This window comes from Sander vitreus, chromosome 21, assembly GCF_031162955.1.
Source record: "Sander vitreus isolate 19-12246 chromosome 21, sanVit1, whole genome shotgun sequence".
Taxonomy (NCBI): Eukaryota; Metazoa; Chordata; class Actinopteri; order Perciformes; family Percidae; genus Sander; species Sander vitreus.
Window position 1 is genome coordinate 5,072,148 of NC_135875.1, and position 20,010 is coordinate 5,092,157.

The window sequence follows — 20,010 nt, forward strand, 5'->3', positions numbered from 1 at the left end:
TCTGGGGGAAGCAGGGAAATCGTGCAGGAGGTGGGGAGTTGAAGTGGTGGGTGGGCAGCACTTAGTAGTCCAGCAGCCAGAGGCCTCTCTTTCTCTCTCTCTCTCTCTCTCTCTCTCTCTCTCTCTCTCTCTCTCTCTCTCTCTCTCTCTCTCTCACTTGCACGTGTGGACGTCGTAGACACGCACACACTCCTGACAACTGACGTAGCAGCACCAGTGGAAGATGCAGTGACACTTCTCTTTGCGCTTCTCAGTCCGGGTGTTGTGGCCGCGGCCGCAGCACAGCAGGTCGCAGCCCTCGATGCCATGTGACGACACGTTGCAGGCTCGGTCGCGCGTCCCAAAGGAGCCCGTCTCCGGGTTGGGCTCGCAGAAGTTGGGCGAGCCCTCGTAGTAGACCAGGTCGCGCTCGGTGGGATGCTTGAAGAAGTTGTACCTGACTCGCAGTGTCTCCACCCAGCCGCGTGACTCGCGGTGCTTCTCCACCACCATCTCTGAGGCGCTGTCGTACTTGTCCTTCAGGTAGTCACCCAGCATGCGGAAGTCTGGCTGCGCCCACCAGCATGTCTTCACCTCACAGCTCCCTGACAGGCCGTGACATTTACAGCGCAGGTGCATGTGGTCGAGGATGGTCTGAGGAACACAGAAGACACTTTTATGTTCACTTTGTAGGCATCTTGGTTACACTTTACTTGAAGGTATCTACATAAGAGTGACATGACACTGTCATGAATGTGTCTTAAACATTATAAACAAGTCATAAACGTTTATGACATAACGCTTCTATCATTAAGTGTCATTCGGTTTTTGTCATGACAAGTTAGGGTTAGGGTTCATGTGTTCATGACAGTGTCATGTCACTCTTATGTAGATACCTTCAAGTAAAGTGTTACCGGAATCTTTAAAGCCAATGTTGGTTCTAAACTTGACTTGCTTTAATTCGTGGTTGGAAAAAAAAAAAAGCATGTACAACTTACTAAAGCTACTGCATTTTTCAACTTGGCAAGCATTCAACATGTTTAAGCTTTCATAACCCATTTTTCCTGACCTCTTAAAGCAATACTCCACTAAAAATATATCTGTCAGGCCCTTAGCCAGTCTAGTGGAAGGAGGGGGGGGGGGCATTTTTTCCAAAAGTGGACCTTTTTGCAGTTTTTCCCCTCATTTTGTATTTAATTATGAGATTCAAATACTTGATTTTGGTGACTTTTTATGCACTTATTTGTGCCAAGATCATGTACCACCTTTTTTAGTCCAAACGCATGCACGCACACATGTCATGACACAAAGATATAGAATAGATATTGAACCTTCTGAACCACGTACAGTAGACCACTTCTCCGTAGTGGATCCATATGTTCCGTGTGCCCCAAACTATTAGACGTTTTGACATTTTGCTTGTGTCTGTCAGTTGCTACTAGAATCCAGTTTTACTGCCGTGAATTCAAGCTGAAAACACCCGCCATCCTCTGGGGTTACGCAAGCTACAAACTTTTCAGAGCCTACAGGCGGTGCGAATTTGATACTCCAAAAGGTAGACTTTGGGTGGAGTATTCCTTTAAAGTGTAATTAACTTGAATGTGCTGGTCTTAATGTGATAACTGACTCAGTGCTTGTGGGGCAGTCATCATCACTGAGCAGTCATCTGCTGGAATTTTATGTTCAGAAATTAACAAGATATTCAGACTAACAAAACCACTGAAGACTCACAGAGCAGGCCAAGAAAAACAATATGCCACTGGCTGCAATTTCTCTAAGTGTCATGCAGCTGTGAAGTACAGAGGCTCTGTGCTGCTGCTAATTCTCTCTGAAGTCACTGGCTCACACCATGAGTGTGCTGCCGCGGGGCTTATTTTACCTTTGTGTCCTGATTTTGTTGTGATTTAACTCAACAGCTATATTTAGCTGCAGAATTCCCCCAGCTGCGGCGGAAGGCAGGTGGCTGTGGCACCTCTGGCTGAGGAAGGGGAAAGTGGGGGCAGAGGGTGGACTAGTGACATCACTCTGTGAGCTTGTCATGCCAACATCAAGTCCCAGAGGCCCCCTAGGGCAAAATAATGGAGCGTGAGAGGGCCAGGTGGAGAGCAGAAGAGTCTCCTGACAGTACTGCTGTTCAGTTAGCTCCTGTGGTCGCCCCGGCTGCTCCTGTGTGCTCAGATCAAAGTGATGTCTTGTTGCCGTGTGGTCCCTCCATTTGCCCCTCAGCGAGCAGCCGGGGAGCCTATTTTTTTCCGAAGCGGTGACAGCAGCCAGTGATGTTTTAAGTCTGGGCTGATTTCCTTCTTTTCCCCCTCAACTCACTCGGGTTATTTGACTGTCAGGGAATTTTTCATTGGGATGCAAAGCATGAAAGGCGAGGCGGTAGAGGGGGGCCGGTGTTGCTCAGATGAGTAATTAACCAGTCATTCAAAGTCAAGTGCTCATTTGCAGGTGGAAACTCAGAAATGTGCGGACAAGTCAAATACCAAATCCCCGCACGTCACACGAACAATTAGCAATCCCAAACAGTAATCTTTCCTGGATAAATCCACTCCTTTTGCACAAGGTCGTTGTCCATTGTTTACTGCGCCTCTGAAACCTAAGTTTCCCCCCCCTTTTTGCTACAATTGATCACACAATGTGTGCTAAGGTTGTCTAATGAATGTGATGTATTACAGTATTTTCATTCCACTCTACAAAATGTGCTCAACAATGGAACATTCTTTTGTCTTGCAGAGTCCGTACTACAGATACTTTTGAACCACTGCTGTCTGATCAGTTTAGTTTTGTGGTTATCAATATGTACACTGTCTGGCCAAAAGTATGTGGACTCCCCTGTCCCCCTTTTTCATGGTTTGTGCTTGGCCCCTTAGTTCAAGTGAAAGCAAATCTTAATGCTGCACAAAATCTTGTGGAAAGCCTTCCCAGAAGAGTGGAGGCTGTCAGCAGAAGACGGCACATGAATTTATAACAATCACATATGAGTGAAATGTTCAGATGTCTACTTTCTTTTGACATGTAGTGTATATTATTATGGTATACAGAAACCTAACAAGAAATCTGAGCACATTAGTTCCTCATATGTGTGTAAATGTGTTTACCGTGCGTCCCGCCTCATTGTTGTGTCTGTTCATCGCTGAGCGAGCGTCTGGACGATTCTCTCTGGCGTCGGCGAACTCCCTGGACACCAGCACCCCAAACTCTGCGTCCTCGCTGCAGCCGCCCCACTTCCAGCCCTCGCCGGGGGGTCCCTTGTGGTGGGAATCGCAGCCGCACATGGTGGACGTGCCCTCAGCGCAGGAGCGCGTCACTGCAAACGCCACGCCTGCTGAAGCTATGGCGTGGACAAACGCTGACTCTCTGGTTGCTGAGAGAGACGGATGAAGTCGGACAGAAAGAGAGATACAGAGAGTGTGTCAATCTTGTGTTAAAACATGGACAAGGCAATCTTTACTGCTGCCAACATCCAGACAGAAGTATTGAAAGGGAAACCTCCAGGCAATAACCTTTTTAACACTAACATTTCATCTTTGAGAAGGCACATTTATGCCCAGGTGTTTGCCACTGTGACAACCGAAAAAGCCTTCGGAAAAGAACTTAACCCTCTCTTATTTTACAATATGTAAACCTGATTCACAGTATTGACCATATAGGATCATTGTCAGCGATCAAGAGGCACAGACTGCAGGACACATGAAGGAGCCTAATAGCAGAGTCCCTGCAGTGACATCAGCCCATTGTGGTTGTGTCAGGAGGGCCTAACGCTCAGTGGGATCTCAGTGACCTCCTGTCATCCCTGAGGTGTGCTGCTTTGCATCTGGATAGTGTTTCAGGAATGTTGTCACCCCCACCTCCTACCCGTCCCTGTTCAGAGCCCAAGGCCTTCCTGTGAAACCAAGCAGTGCGTCGGCCTGTTTCTTTTTTTCTTTTACACCGAAGGATGGAGTTACCCCTCCTTTGAAGGCAACAGCTTATTACGTAACCAAACACCATTGTTTCACAATCACAGCACACTTACCAAGGCTCACCCATTACACTCCACTAGCCGTGTAACAGCCATACAAACACACACACACACACACAGGTAAGGGGATGCGTGGCTCGACTTTTCAAGAGCATTGAGTGGCCTGAGTTTTTGACATTAACAGTTACGTGATCTGAGTTTTGAAATTTGTACGAACACGACCAGAGAATTAAACCAGTATTTCGCAGACCACAGTGGCTACTAAAGCCAGAAATTTCCTCAGCAATTCCACTGCCAATAAGTTTTTCAAGAACCGATCAGAATACTTTACAAGCCACAGACTAAGTTTACTGATGCATGGCTGGAGGCTAGTCTTGTGTTTTCCACCCTGAAAGTATCCTGTATGGCAAATATGATGCCACAAGGCTCAATATTTGTGATGTTTTATGAATTATTTATGATGTATCTATATTTCTGAAATTTCTGAGTGTATGAATGCAAATAATTTACAGGGTGAAAGGTCAGATGGATCATCTGATGTGGTCTTTTGCAGATGCTGAAATACTGTAAATCCCAACTATATTCAGTAATATTTGAAAAATAACAATACAAACTGAACCCATAAGGTCACAATATGTTATTTTAGATATATCATATTGCATCTAAACAATGAAATACTAACTAGACTCATGTGTGTCTATGTATACTGCATGTCCACTGTTCATTCCTAGTATAAGGACACAGTTTTGGTCTAAATCCCCAGTGAGTCCTTGCATGATTGGATGACACTCAGTCCTCAGGTTGGGCATCCCCTGCTCACCCTGGCAAGGCTAGCTGGGCCCTCCACAACAGGGGCCTGTGAGCCCTGGGCCCCTGGAGCTCTGGCTGTTAGCCATGGCTAGCGCTGCTTCTGCTACCTGCTGGGCCCATCAATCCGCCTTTGTTTCCCTTGTGTCACACTGTATTATCCACACAAAGGGCCCAGCGACTCGCGCCCCCACAGCCCCGCTCTGCCCGGAGCTGGCATTCCCTGAACTCCCTAACCCCCCACCCACCCTCCTCTCTCTCTCTCTCTCTCTCTCTCTCTCTCTCTCTCTCTCTCTCTCTCTCTCTCTCTAGCCACCACCCTGAGCTGAAATCCCATACACCACCCACAGGACCTCAACCCCCCACTTCCTCCAGGCATCCACCCACAGCACCACCATGGCCAACACACAGCTTAAGGTGGCTGGGGCTGGTGGTTGGTAGCTCTCCCTTCCCTAACTCAAAATCTTCCATTCATCACCCGCAAAGTGAGATGCTCTTCTTCCTTCCTTCCTTCCTTCCTTCCTTCCTTCCTTCCTTTGCTTCCCTATCCCAAAATGCACACCCGGGCTAGGTTGGGAGAGATCCCCTTTCAGCCTGTTTTCATGACAGAGTCAAAAGGGCGTGTGAATTGGGCGTCCGTGGGAGCTGGACTGTGTGAGGCGCGCACTGGTCTTCATGCACAGTAGGGGTTGAGCGGAGCCCCCCGGCCCTTTTCTATTGCCTGTAATCTCATTTGGCCTCCCCTCTCCCTTTTATTTGACTGAGGAGCTTGGACTGCTCACACTGCCCATTGCTGCTCAGATTCCTTCCCCTCTAACACACAGGGTAATTCATTTCCAATCAGCAGCCTCACTCACAACACACAACTCTACCTTTATAATTAGAGACTGCAATGCCTTAAGCGGGACACCTGTGCCTATTGTCCCTCACTGTCAGGTTTAGTCGGATTGTGTAAAGGGCACAGTTAGTGTGGAGATATCTTACAATTAGTATTCTGCGTGTGAAGCGCCTGATGGATGCCTCCAGTATATCAGCTGTACTTGACAGGTTGCGTTGATAGATTTACCGCGCTGACCCCCTTTTATGTATGAGAGTGTAAACACGTTTGGGAAAACCGAAAAAGAAGTCACTGAGTCTGAAGACAAATGCGGTACTGAGGGTAAAGATGGATGGAAGTTGAATAATGTGTCAGTGCTTGTACCTGCACTCATTTCTCACTGCAGCCAGGAAAGGTGTATATTATTGTAATTGCCCTAGTTAGGCGTTTGTCAGCAAAAGCCCAGAGAACAGGCAGTGCTAAGCCTTTAGGGTGTACGTTTCATAACAGCTTGCAATAGCCTCAGCCATAGCTTTTACAGTAGTGAGTTGTTTAGCACAGATCATTTAGATTCTAACTTCTTTTATACCGTAAGCCTCGGATACATATGTACATCGTTACAAAATACAGAAATAGAGATTTTTATTTACCTTTATCTAGCACAGGGCCAAAGATGGCCAGGTTGTCCTTAATGGTGGTGCAGTTCCATCGCCGGCCCCTAAACTGGTGCTGGCACTCCTGGATCCCCAGCTTGACTCCTTCTGCGACGCTGGGCATGATCTCTATGTAGTTGCGACAGAAACGCAGCTGCTTGGGCACGAGGCCGGGGATAGAGCCACACAGGATGGGTTGGGAGCCCAGTGACGAGTACTGCTGCCCAAGGGCCAGGGACCTGTGACGCACACAGACAGAGAGAGAGCATCATTAGGTGAGATCTGCTGGACATAAACACATCTCTGCATCTTTATAATATATAAACATAACTGCAACATGATCAAAAAAGGTTTATCACAGCAACCAAAAACCTAAGAGGCCATCACTGCAATTAAAAAATAGGCTAAATTTAACTCAATTTAGTTAAATGGAACATCATTTTTGAAATAACATTTCATTTTCTTTGCTTTTTAGGGTTTATATTGAATTGTTTAGTACCGGCTAAAAGTATGTGTAGCACAAAAAAGTATTGAAAGCTGAAAGCCGGAATGTCTGGTCAGATTAGTAATAATCTTGTAAGCTAAAATAAGATAAACTTTATTTATCCAGAGGGATGTACATTCTTTGGCCAGACAGTTCCTGATTATATCAAGATTTTGCCCATTTTTGCCAACTTTATTTAGTCATTATTGTATATAATAGTAACTCATGTACTGCTGCTTTCATTTAGACAACATTTAACAAAAAGGTTTTGTCGTAGAATACGTATCTCTTAAAGTAAGGCATTTAAAAAGTATTGCACACTGGTATCAGCAAATGATCCTCAGCCCCAGTGCTTTTACAATTACATAGGATGTGGGAAGTGAGACTGTTTGCCTCACAGTTCAAGTCTGTGCCCTCCTCTGTGTAAGGCAACTTGCTCTTCCAGAGGAGACCACTTCTGTATTCATTAATCTCAGGTTTAAGCGTAGCTCTGTGACGGTGCAGTGATTCATACTGGAGTGTTTATTGACTTATCAGTTTAATATAGTTTATACTAAGAGCTCCTGTTTATTTTGTTTCTTTTTTTTCTACCAGGAGAGGGGGGGACTAATAGGCCCACTTCAGGGCAGGGATACAAGCTATTAGTACTGACTTTTCAAAGTGTTCCCACTTGTTAGCATAAACAGATCTGCTGATCTAACAGATAACACACAAGAACCTGTCTGTTTAGGTTGGGAAAAGCCCCCTCATACAATTTCAAATATATCAAACACCTGCCTCTGCAGTTCCATCATCAATTGTGGTTTTCCTCTGTAGCTGATTTGGTAAGAATGACAGCGTATACAGCTGAGCTTGCTGGTGATGGACGAAAACAGAATATCTGAACGTTTGTGCCTCACCAGAAGGCTCACGCAGATGTGCCTAAGCAGGGATTTATCACCACAAAGAGACAGCCGAGATCAGCTTGTGATGCCAGAAACCATTATGGTTTCATTCAGGTAATTAATTTTAATTGCTTTCGATTTCTCTTGAAATAAAAGAGAGAGAGAGAGAAGCATGTTTGCCATGCCCATGTTTTAACATGCTTTTTGTGATGACAAGCTCAAACAAAACTGTGTGGCTTTTTCCAGAAGGTCATCACTGTAGGATGTCAGTTTACCTTTTTATTTATTTCTGGGCATACAGTGTATCATCTAAAGAAACATGCATGCTTCTGTACAGGTCTGCGTTCTTAAGAGATGAATGCTTTACAATAGATGTGTGTGATTTGGGTGTTTACAGGGTTAGGGATGTGAAGATGTGCTGCCAACAGCTCTAAGAGAAGAGCTTTACCAGTGTCGAGCAGACTCTCCAGCACTTGGCTGAGTCTGGGCGTACAGCGTGGCGCTGGAGGCCATGAGAGGATCATCGGGAACAATTGACGCTGATCAGATCAGAGCGCCACTCAGGATGACCTCAGTACCCCCGCAGGGCGCAACCCAATCATAGTAGCCACTGACTCTGACAGATGAGTGCAGTGTAGTGCCCCACCCCAACACAAAAGTCAAGCCATTGAAGTCACAGGGGGGAAAAAAAATAGGTTCACAGCTCATGTGCGCTTTTGCTTTCTACATATGGCTACCAACAAAGCCCTGCCCCCATACCCTCCACCCCTCCCAAACACACAAACTTTTTGATCTCATGCGAGCATTGTTACAGCAGCCTCCCAGGTATCAATGTTTGCCAGTGCAGCTTACACACTGAGAAATGAGGCTGAGTTGTTTTGCTTTTACAGCTGCTGGTGTAATGGAATATACTGTATGATGATCACATGATCAGCTATAAACCACTTGTGTTGTTGGCATGAGCTTCCTGACTGACACTGATACACAACAAACAGTTTCAGTATGAAACCCTGTCGGATCACAGTTCCTCAAGGATAGCACAGTTACATAAACTATTCAAAACTCTCAAACACCGCTATGCACGAGAAAGAATATGTCTCTTCTCTTTCATATCCAACTTAATAATTCAAACTTAAAATGCTGTTTTGCCCAATTTGATGTTCCCATGCAGTAATTTGATAGTGCTCATCAATCTCATTCATGTTCTTGTCTTAAGTTTACTGAAGCGAAGGCAGCCACATTATGTCATCTGCCAGTCCCAATCCCACCAACATCATTGAGTTCAAGTGTTGCTGACTTCACTCTGTCTGGTGACTGAGTGACTAAAGGCCTTAATTACACTGTCTGCTAGCTTGGTTACTGCCCATTAATCTCTCAGTCATGGGATGGACCAGAGTGGGTGATGCCCTCCACAGAGCTTGAATTTGAAGCTTGGTGTCACATGCTCCCCAACAACATCAGTCAGTTAACTCAAAGGAAAATCTCTGCCCAAGTGAGATATCTCTGTATTTAGACTGCTGTGCCAACCTCTGCTACATTTCAGGTTCTATTAAGGACAGCTAAACTGCTTGCCCACGACTCTGACATGCAGGCTTAGCCAGTGAATTTGGGATTTCTGATGGAATCAATTAGCTTACCGCGTGGGTCTTTGTGGTGGACATAGCATGTTTAGACTACAGGCTGTGGATCTGCCAGTCTATTTGTCTTTGTTTGCAAAGGATGTGCCTCACTTGATTCGTGTGGACAGATGAGTTGAAAGGGATATCTTTTTGGCTAGGTGCTAATGAGAGTCTTAACCCCAAGGGGTTATGAGGCGTATCGTGCAAACAGACACACACAGACGCATGCATGCAGACCACATGAGAGCCATGCTGATCCTGCCTGCTTTGCCTCACTTCTCGGAAGCCGCGAGCAACGTGTCTCAACCGAGTGAGGGAGCAGGAGATTCAGAGACCTCCACAGAGGCAGAATGCCGGGGGAATCTGCTGCAGGGGATGAGACAAGCAGCAGAGGAGTAGTGAACAGCAGGGCTTGGCAGGTGCATGCCCAGGCAGGTCCGTATGGGGCCTCTACTGGCCTGGGGTGTTTACGGCTTGGTTGGGGGGTTTTCTCAGTATCTAAACTGGGCTGATGTGAAAATATGACGGGCCGCTGGAAACCACAGAAATGAAGCAGAGGAAACAAAGGGATTCCACCACACACCTCGCTGAAGAGTGGAAATTCACGCAATCAAGACTATAATACTGTCAACAAAAACTTGAGACCCAACCACTCCCAATGCAATAAAATCACAACTACAATCTCTGCTGCCAGGTTAGATAAGTGAAGTGGCATCTCTCCATTTTTATTTTGTCTCTGAGCAAGGAATCTTGTACTGTCAGACATATGTTGTAGCTGCTATTGTGGGAGGTCTGCATTACAGGGGTCAGTGTGTAGCACACGTCTGTGCACAGATGAGCTTTCTTTGTGTGACAGCCTCTTATGTCCAGAGGCACAAAAAGCACCAGGTGACCCTCTGAACCTGTTGAGCAGAACATGACATCTGACCTCACTGCCTTTAGCCTGATGGCCTACAGAAACAGTTTGAAGTTCATGACCAGGGCCCGTATACAAGTATCTAAGAACAGGGGTGCTGATCTTCGGCTTGTTTGCCTCATTAATCAAAGTCATTATGATCAAGTGCCTGCTCTTACTCAGATTCTACGATCATGTGTATTTGTGATCAAAAATGACTTCAATATATCTTGTCGAAGTTGCTGCTCATCTTTAAGTGAGGAAAGTAAAATAAGTGAATGTTTTCTGGGCAAACCCGATGTAGGCCCTTTAGGCTACACTGTTTGGGTCTTGGCCCTAACCTTGGCAAAGGCTTGACTTCCACACATGAGCACACACAAATACAGATGGACCTGCAACCAACCTCAAAGTAGAATTGTACCTGTAACGGTCACAAAAGCTTTAATATGTATACTTTAGGGAATAATTGTATTCATTTTATTTTCATAACTGTAACAGTTTAGATGTAGTCATATTGTTTTTACTTATCGTTTAGTTGACACTTGTATTGATGATTGCACTGCTAAGCATTTACAGTACTCTCATTTTTATTGCTGTTATTTACAATGATTGTATATTTTCATATAAAATACGTGTTCACGTGTCACTTCCGGCTGCCATCTTTGGTCAGAATGTGGAAGGTTCGCTTAATATTCTTCCTGCAGCTCACTGAGTTTTTTTGTTTTAATTGGATAACGTTTGAAGAATGTTTGAGGAATCTGGAAATATTTAAAACAGTGGTAAGTGTCGACGACCTGCTGAAATATTTGAATCAACATTTGACTTGAACGTTAACGTTAGCCTTCAGGGAAACTCAAACAGAGCGCTAGCTGTGCTTTCATTGTAGCTAGCTAGCTAGCTAACGTTTAACGTTAACGTCAGTGAGCCAACGTTAAGGGACCTCTCAAATGTAAAAGATGGTTTATGCTACATTTACTCATTCCACTTTTCTCATGTAGTTAAGTTCCTTTAAAGCACATAATATTGTGTGTTTTATGCGCTTCATTTAATTTCTATGGTTGTATCATACAAATAAAAAAGAATACAAAACATACAACTTGTATTGATGTTATACTATGGGTGATGGTTATGATATATGTATGCAGCCTTTTTAATGTTGCAGCTGATTGAGGTGGAGCTAATTATAAAGCAACATACTGTGGGGTAGTTTATTTGATTAAAGTTCACATTATATAAGCTTATGACATGCTTTGTGTGTAAAATCTGAATGAAAAGTAAGAAGTACAATATTTCCTTCTAAAATGTAATGGAGTATAAGTCTAAAGTAACATACATTTTGAAATACTCAAGTAAAATATGAAAAATATCTCAAAACTGCATTTAAGTACAGTGCACTTTGTTTGTTTTCACTGTTACTGGTTTCAGCTGACATTATGAACCTTGATCATGAGCACTGGTCAGAAAGGCACAAATTAAAATAGGTTTTATGTTCAGATTATTGACTGAAGTTTTTAGGTGGCTTGTAGTTCAGAACAAATTGGAGTGTTAAGTGGCATCCAAAGTATGAGGGTGAAGCAGAGAGGAAAGCGAGGGATTAGAGAGCCTGTCACAATCCATCCCTCCATGCATTATTCCTTAGGCACTGTTTAAAGACTCATGGAAACATGCATGCATGTATGAAGGCAAAGTGAAATACATGGTTGTGTTGGTACTTGTAAGTTCCTACTTCCAACAAGGTTACCACTGAGATTATGGCAAGAGGTGGGATGCTTTATTCACATTGCTCATTCTGGGCAAACATTGTAAAAGTGTTAATTGTGTACCAGGCTTGCACCCTTGTTGCAGGACATGCTGAATGCTGCAAACCCATTTTCCATTCAGTTTCATCACAGGCTGGGACATTCTCTGGGCTTTTGCTTTCAGGTCAAGAGGACACTTAGAGTTGATAATGTATTCAACTGCACCTTTGTTTTTGGTTTAGGGTTGGATTCATTTCAGACCAGTTTCTTAGTTAGTAGAATATCAGGCTTCATTCAGCTCTGATCCTTAAATACACTGTTTCCCAAACGTTTTATAGTCCCGTAGCCCGGCTTCAGACACTTTCAGCCTCCAGCTACATACCCCGCCCCCCCCGCACTCTCATATATGGATTTTCTTTTTTGCGTACCGCCTATGTCACTTTCCGCACCCTTGCCTGGGTGTACACAAACCCCAGTTGGGGAACCAATATTTTAATGAATCTCTTATTCAATCTTTTATCTCCTTTTTTTAATTTTATGAACAAAGACTCATACAAAACGTTTCGTTCTTAGATACTATAATTACTTTATAATATTTTCTGTTACTTGTAAAGTTTAAACCTACAGCTAAATAGAGGCATTAAGTAATTTGACAAGATTCAGCCTTCACACACATATTTGATTCTGGCTATTGCTATTGCATTCCAATGTATTTGCCATCGTTGACGATGGGTGCCAGTCGTTCTTAACCATGTCTGAACTAGTTAACTTATTTCATTAAAGATAAATTAATGTTGGCTTATGCTGGGTTTGTGCCTGAAGCGCTGAGTCGCAAGTGTATTCTGTCACATCCTCTGTGAGAGCCAGGCTCCTGAAAAGGCCTCTGCAGTAACGGAATATTGTTTGCATTAAACTCTAATCTACCTCTAATTTACCTCCTATATGTTGATGCTGCAGCTCAACTTGTCAGATTTGCCTGGAGGACATCATGTTGCTAAATGAGGCCCTGGCAGAGCAGTCAGCGACGTGCATTGAAAACATTGCCATCAGAATTTCATTTATAAATCCCAAAACAGAGTCCGTAGAGAGATAAAGACACTCGAAAGAGAGTAAGTGGGCCAAGGAAAAGTTGCCGGCTTTGCCCGAGGATGGGACTTTTCCTGGTGGAGGCTGGAATGCAAAGCTCCTGTCTGTGTTTTGTTGTCTTCTCTTTTTCTTTGGCACACTTTTGATTTGTAGTCCAACAGCTCCTGGCTGATCAGATAAAAAATGACAGGACCCCTGAAAAATGTTCCAACCTGTTCGTTGATTCTACCTCCTTTGCCTCCCCTCCTTTTTCCTCTCTGCAGACTGTTGCAGAGAGTGCGGAGTTGGGACAAGGAGCCCCTGCAGTCACAAGTATGGAGATGTGAAGAAGGAAACTGAACAGGGTGTAAACTTGTGAACCTGCCAGTCAGAAAGTGAATGAGAGCAGAAGTTGCTCTGCACACAAGTGCACTGGAGAGTATACACTGACAAATGCACGTCAGACTGGAAGCTTGGTGTCCTGGTCTGTCTGGAGGTGGACACAACAGAGGCTGATCTGTTGTCTTGAAAGGACAGAGCTTGTTTGAACGCGAGTCTTGAGGGACTGTGTGAATGAACCACAACTCAAACAGTGCATTGTTCCCTGCCACTGCTCATTAGGGGCAGCTTGTTGGCACTGCTGCTTGAATTGTCAGCAGTAATGCATCCTATGCAAATCATAACTCGTAGGGGATTGTCTGGAATCTTCCATTGTATGCCTAGAATTTCTTTGTGGCAATTTCAAACACCACATGATTGTGTGTTTAAAAGTAGTTAAAAACCTAATTGCTGTTCACCCTTGCATGCTTAGGTAATTTGGAAAAAGCTCTGTAAAAGCTGTGGTGTAATGCTACATTGTTGGGGTTGAACCCGGTTAACAGAGCGTGCCAGTCTGCAGATATTTCACTCACAGACAGTATGTCGGATCCAACTGTCATACATGTTTTTGCCTTACCTTTGTATCCCTCAATAGGGCTGGGTGTCGTACATCAATACATTTTTGGAGCAGGCTAAAATGTACCGAACTTTATTCAAAAGCTGGCATCGAACATCTGGGCAGATTGGCAATATTGTTCACATATTTTTGATTTTTGATAATTTTGCCAATTTTAGACCATTTTCTTTAGGGAATGTTCTTGTAAAGGCTGCTTTTGTTTAGACAATACAGAACCTTTTAAGACTCAGGTTTCTTTTTTTGAACGAACAAAAGGGTTTTGTTGAAACAGATTTCTGAATTTAAAGTATCGGGAAAAGGAATCACTATGGTATCAGTCCTGAAACTCAGTAATCATATCGCCGCCAGTAATGAAAAAACATACCCAGCCCTACCCTGATGAGGGTAAATGTGTGCAAATGATTTCACCATATATCATTATTATTCATGTTTGTGATTGCAAAAACATGACATCTTATCGTAAATTATTAATAGCATTTGTTTGACAACATGTAGGGCTGGATATTGTTAAAAAAATGTTCAGTACAGATACCATGAATTCAATACCGGTTCCGGAAATATACTTTATATATATACCAATTTTATCAAATCCATTTAAACAAAAAGAATTACAACATTACACATTACGGTACAACCTTTGTTTTTTTATACATCTCAACTTTACACCTACGTGTCGCACACTGTAGTCAAGGCTGCATGCTTATTGGCTCACTGACGCTGATGAGATTTAGTCCTTAAGTATTGAAATTTCATGTTGAATGACAAGACATTTTTCGATACTTGATGCTGTGGAGGCAATTCGATCGGTGCCTTAAAAGTATCGAAGTTCGGTACCCAGCCCTAACAATACGTAAACTGAATTCTTTGTCATTTAGTGACATTGAATGATAGTCCTCTCCTCCTTTCCACACTGCCTCCACCAGTTGTTTGGTTGACCTGGTCAGTAACCTGAGGGCTTTGACTGGATATACAGGTGTGAGCAACACGTCTCTGTCGCTGACTCTGTGTGTCAGAGAAATTGCTTTTTGCTAATAATTAACCTCCTGTAACAAGCCATACAGGTGGGATCAGCCAGGTAATGAAGACTTTAAATATTGTGTGTGTGCGTGTGCTTCCACACGTGTCCCCTAATGATCTGTTTGCCTCTAGCCGTTGCCGTTTTTTCCTTTGAGGAACTGCCCTGGCCTGTGTTTTAGTGCAGCTAATAGCTGTGCACTGGGGGGGGGACTTTGTCATTTCCTACAAGAGTACATTGCATGTCCTTTGATTGTGTAGGAAGATTAGAACTCCCCTTCACTGCTTTGAAATACCACTCTCCTTTGAACCTCTCGCCTACCTTGAGTCTGACTGTATAATGTCATCCCACATGCTTGTTCAGTGACGACTGCCTTGTAAGTTTGTTTTGTGAAGTATTGTGTTGGTTCAGCACGTTAAGGTAACTCTCACTGACACTACAAGTACAGTTAAAGACTGGTGCATTCTTGGTCATTGTGATAGGCAACATTATTTAAGATATTTAAAAAAATGCATTAAAATGACATCTAATCAAATTCAAAAAGTGTTTTGCAGTGGCAATACACCTGCTTAGGGCTATAGTAATTTTAGAACGCTTTACATAGTAATACATGTTTTTGTAGGAATTTACTCCTTCCATATTCCCTGTATCCTGTGGATGTCACTTTCTGTGGAAACATTTCTCTTTGGCTTTATCCCAAAATTGCCTTTGACCCTGGCCCTATGGCGGCCATCAGCCATTCATAATGGAACCCTAAAGTTTCTTATGAATGACATTCTTCTGGACTTCCCTGCTCTTTTCTCTACTTGCCACCTCACTGCTGAGAATAATACCCGAACATCCTTGATCTTTTCACACAAGACGGCAGACGGAGGATTTTCCCGCAGTAAGAATCATTTAAGTGATCCCTTTGCCAATGGTAGGGGTTTTGGGGTTTGAAGATTGGATTGAAGATTGGAGGTGGGGGGTGTCGCAGTCAGATAATGACATTCCTGAGACCCAGCGATGGACTCTAGAGCCCCATTTAAGCCGCTCAGGTTGAACTGGAAAGGTCTGTGTATAGACTGGGCAGTGTGGTAGATAGCTTTGTGTGAGATCTTTCGAGAGGTATGCCACTGACATTATTGAGGCCTCAGTGGTTCCTAAAACTTCCACAAGTAGTCCTTCAAACAGCAAACACAATTTTAGACAGGAAGCCGTATTTAGGCTTATACATGCTCCAAATTTTAATTAAAGGATGTTAAAATTGAATCACTGAAAGCCTTAAAAATGCCCAATTACAGAATAGTGTTTATGGATAATGCCTTTTTAAATTGTTATTCTGCACTGTTACCAAGTGGTATTTCTTGTTTTTTTGTTCTGATCATAAAGAGTTACTTATAACCTATTTCTGCATTTGTAGCAGCGACTGAATATTAGGCAGTTATGACTGCTTTTCATTGCTTATGTTTTCCCGTCAGATTGCCAGACTGCCAATAATGTTTCACCTGTGAGTGGAAGTTATACGAAGCCCTGCCAGGTGCACTGATTCAAAGAAAGATTGGTCGATCAGGACTGCATTGATTGCTCATTAAAGCTGATGATGATTTTAGCACCGGCAAAGTTTATGCTGACCATTATTAAAAAATCATTTGCCATGCAGCAAATAACACTCAGTTTCCTCTATCCCTTTGATTTTGATTTCATAACCACCGCAATGTAAATTAAGGAGTCTTGAGCAATGAAATTTGAGGGGAAACATGAAATGGCCGTACTTGAAATTGCAAAAAAAAAAGAAAAAAAGAAGAAGAAAATGTACATCAAGTGTACAATATCTTTGCTTTCTCTTGCAGATTAAAACGGTTGTGATGATAACAGTGGATTAGGAGAATAACAGTTATTGGTTTAAAACATCTCGTGGCTGTGTGGTGTGATATGACAGAGATAAACCGATAATCACTGCTAATGCTCGATGGCTGGTAAATTCAGCTGAGGTAATTCCTTGCTGAAAGTGACTGTCATCATTCACTTACAACCACTGCAGTTTATGCAAGGAACAAAAACACACAGTGGCTTAAGCTGTTCTAGAGATTGTTGATGAGTCAAGCCAAACAGGCTTTATACAATACCAGCCGTGACGCTTATTAACAACCTTGGCGTTTGATCAGAACAGAATATTAGTCATAGTCCTTGGCTTCAATATCTTAGATATTGATATTCTAAAAGGTTAAAAGGTGAAACCAAAACACAGCAATAAGTCTAAGAACAGATATTCTTTTCATTTTCAAACCACAGAAAGGCTGGCGTTGTCAGATAATTGGACAGAGACACTGCTGGACCTGTGGATTATGTCGAGTCAAAGCATAGCTTTAAACTGTTTGATTTCGCTCATGTTGTACGACACTGCTGTTTCCCCAACATTCTTGCATTTCAAAAAGGCAATTTACTGCTCCGTCTCGCCTTTTCCAAACCCACCTCATTAGTTTGCTATGTCTTTCTACTACACCTCATCTTCGCTCATGCATATGTGCATATCACTAGAGTTATTTATGCTCTGTTTGGTTTTCAACACCCCATCTTGTAAAAGCAAGGCTGCCAGGCATAAAGCAGTCAAAAACTGCTCTTCCCTCCAATCCGTCCCACTTTGGCTGGAGAATTTATGGCCAAGTCATCGCCCCAGAGACAGAAGCTGAGAGGAGCCTGCATGGGCCCTTGCTGAAACTCGGCACCCTCTTGTTTGACACACCACCTCATTTTGTCTCCTTTCGGAGTCCGACACTGCGGGGGGGGCGTGATGCCACTGACAGTGATGTGTGACACCCATTCCTCAGCACCTGCCCAGTCACCTGGAGCTACGGCTTTGCTTTTCATCTTTCCACCCTCCCAGTAACTCCTTCCACAGCGTACACTTCAAAATTTGTATACCCAAATCAAAGGTGGTGCGCTTTGTTGAGCTTCGAACATTATACCAGTGTCATGTAAGCTCCTTGAACAGAACAGCTGCAGGTATTTCACAGAGAGATAATCCCAGGCTCTTTGTCACTGTTGTCTGATGGTTCTTGCTGAAGCCAGGAGTGGGTGTAAAGTCCTCTTTGCCATTAACACTTCAGCCCTGTGGCCTGTGTGCTTGGCAGCTGCCTGCTCTGTAAATGAAACCAGAAGATGCTCGCGGTTTGGACGCACTATGGTCGGACCACATGCTAGTTGGGCTACTAAAAGTGCAGTAGCTCTGACAAGTATTGTGCTGTGAGCCAAAAGAGCTTTGTCATACGCCTACGCAAATATCTCCAAAATAGAAGCTTTATGTTACAAAAGAAGAGCAGGAGCTATGAGGTCAGCTGCATGTAGCTGAATTTGTAACGAGATAAACCTCTAAATTTCAGTTACTGGTGCCAAAAGCGATCTGGGATAATTTAACAAAGAATAAAGCCCTGCGGCACCTAAACATATTGTCTCTTGACAAATCCGTAGTGGAGGCGGTGAATTGCGGTACAATTGAAAAGCAAAATGATATGCTTTACTGTTTTTTCAAAAAAAGGATTAATTTAATTACAGCTGATACCGCATGGCAGACAGCACATTTGTAATATTTTTCGAAATTGTGTACAAGTTTGTCAGTCATGTCATGCATCTACCAAAAAAATAAAATAAAAAAAAGCCCAAAAACACTTTAGATTCAATTCACGCCGTATTTGGCGGCCGGCGGCCTGAATGTAGAACAGTGACGCACAATAGCAAACAAAACAAAATGACACTGATTGTTTAAGTCGTGATTGTTGAACTCCCTGAGGCACTCCTGAAATTACATGGCTGTATTTCAAGAAAGAAATTGATCATGGTTTAGAAACAGGAGCCTTTTTTTAAGGCCATGTTGAGTTTTCACGACCACCATCAGTGTTGTCATCGACCTTAAGCGATATCCACAATTTATGTAATAATGAATGATCTTACTGACGTACACTGTTGTGTGGAAATGCCTCGTAAGTCCTTGCAGTGCTGTTGACAATTAATATCAACAAGGCAACCTCTCGCTCATGTGTTTTTTCCTTTTTTAAATTAAAATAAGAAGTCTACATTTTTAATCATTCAGTGGTTCCCAAACGAAAAATGCATCCTCTTTGCATCACAACATACTCCAATATGATAAATGGACCTGAGTGTAGAGGGAAAAAGAACGGCAAGCCTTTTCCGTTACACTAGTATTTGAGGTTAAGATTCTTTGGACTGGGCCGGAGAACATTTTTCCACGCAGTCAACTGAAAGTGCACATTCTGCCCTCTCAGAAATGATCATTTGACCAAAAAGACTCTCTCTCTTTATGCAGCTAGAGGGTCTGATGCTGAAACTGTGTATTTGTACTCACCACCAGATGGGATAGCCTCCAAGCACCCGTGAGCTGGACAACCACACACACATCAAATATCCAATCAGATACAAATCCATGAGGTAAGCCTTGTAGTGTGTGAGAGGGTAAATGGATCAATACATAGAACTTCCAGCAGGCAGTGAAGAAGAGTTTCCAGGAGGAGAAGCTTTAGGGCAGCTTGATTGTTGAATGATGGGAAGATTAAAATGATATTGAAGAAAAAAAAAAAAATCTTGCTCCTGTTTTCCCCCTTCTTTGAGTCGGGCCAGGAAAGTGTGTCTGTCTCCTAGTAGTTAAGAGAATAAGTGTCTCTTACACACATGCACACACGCTCCTACCCGTCCTCTCCTTCCCTCCCTCTCTCTGAGGTTCTTCCCTAAGGTAGATATCTTTTTCTCTCTCTACTTTTTTCTCCCTCAGGATACCTCATCCACAGGCCCAATATTAAAGGGGGGTAAGAGGCGGGGGGAAAGAGGTTTGGAGATGTCAGCTGGCAAGCCAATCACAGAAGATGGCCTTAGGTTACGAAAAAAAAATTATGATTCGTTCCCATCTGTCAATCACACGCCACCCCCTGGTAATGTGGAAAAGAAAGGAAAGAGTGAAAAGAGGGAGGGAGGGAAATGAGAGAGGGAGCTATGGGGAGGGACACATGAAAAAAGGTAGAGTAGAGTAGAGTTGTTACTCAACTTGTTTCATATGTGATCATTGGAAGAAAAAAAAATTCCCAAAGTGTTTGGAGGTAGGTGAAGGGATATAGGCCGGCTTATCTGCAGAAGACTCTGCAAC

General features: G+C 43.3%; 1 protein-coding gene across 1 annotated transcript; it reads right to left on the minus strand.

The window, feature by feature from the left end:
• Nucleotides 1-153: 153 nt before the first annotated feature.
• On the minus strand, nt 154-19,298 carry wnt3 (wingless-type MMTV integration site family, member 3). The gene is made up of 4 exons (XM_078279181.1): nt 19,219-19,298; nt 6,218-6,459; nt 3,081-3,346; nt 154-633 (listed from the first exon to the last, which is right to left on the minus strand). The coding sequence occupies exons 1-4, from the start codon at nt 19,296-19,298 to the stop codon at nt 154-156; spliced, it is 1,068 nt and encodes a 355-aa protein (XP_078135307.1).
• Between the last annotated feature and the right edge of the window lie 712 nt (nt 19,299-20,010).

Excerpts from the sequence above, each read along its gene's own strand:
- wnt3 (XM_078279181.1), bottom strand. The coding sequence starts at position 19,298 with ATGGATTTGTATCTGATTGGATATTTGATGTGTGTGTGGTTGTCCAGC. Across the intron at positions 6,460-19,218 it reads GGAGGCTATCCCATCTGGTG|GTCCCTGGCCCTTGGGCAGC; the intron begins GTGAGTACAAAT and ends TGTGCGTCACAG. Across the intron at positions 634-3,080 it reads ACAATGAGGCGGGACGCACG|ACCATCCTCGACCACATGCA; the intron begins GTAAACACATTT and ends TGTGTTCCTCAG.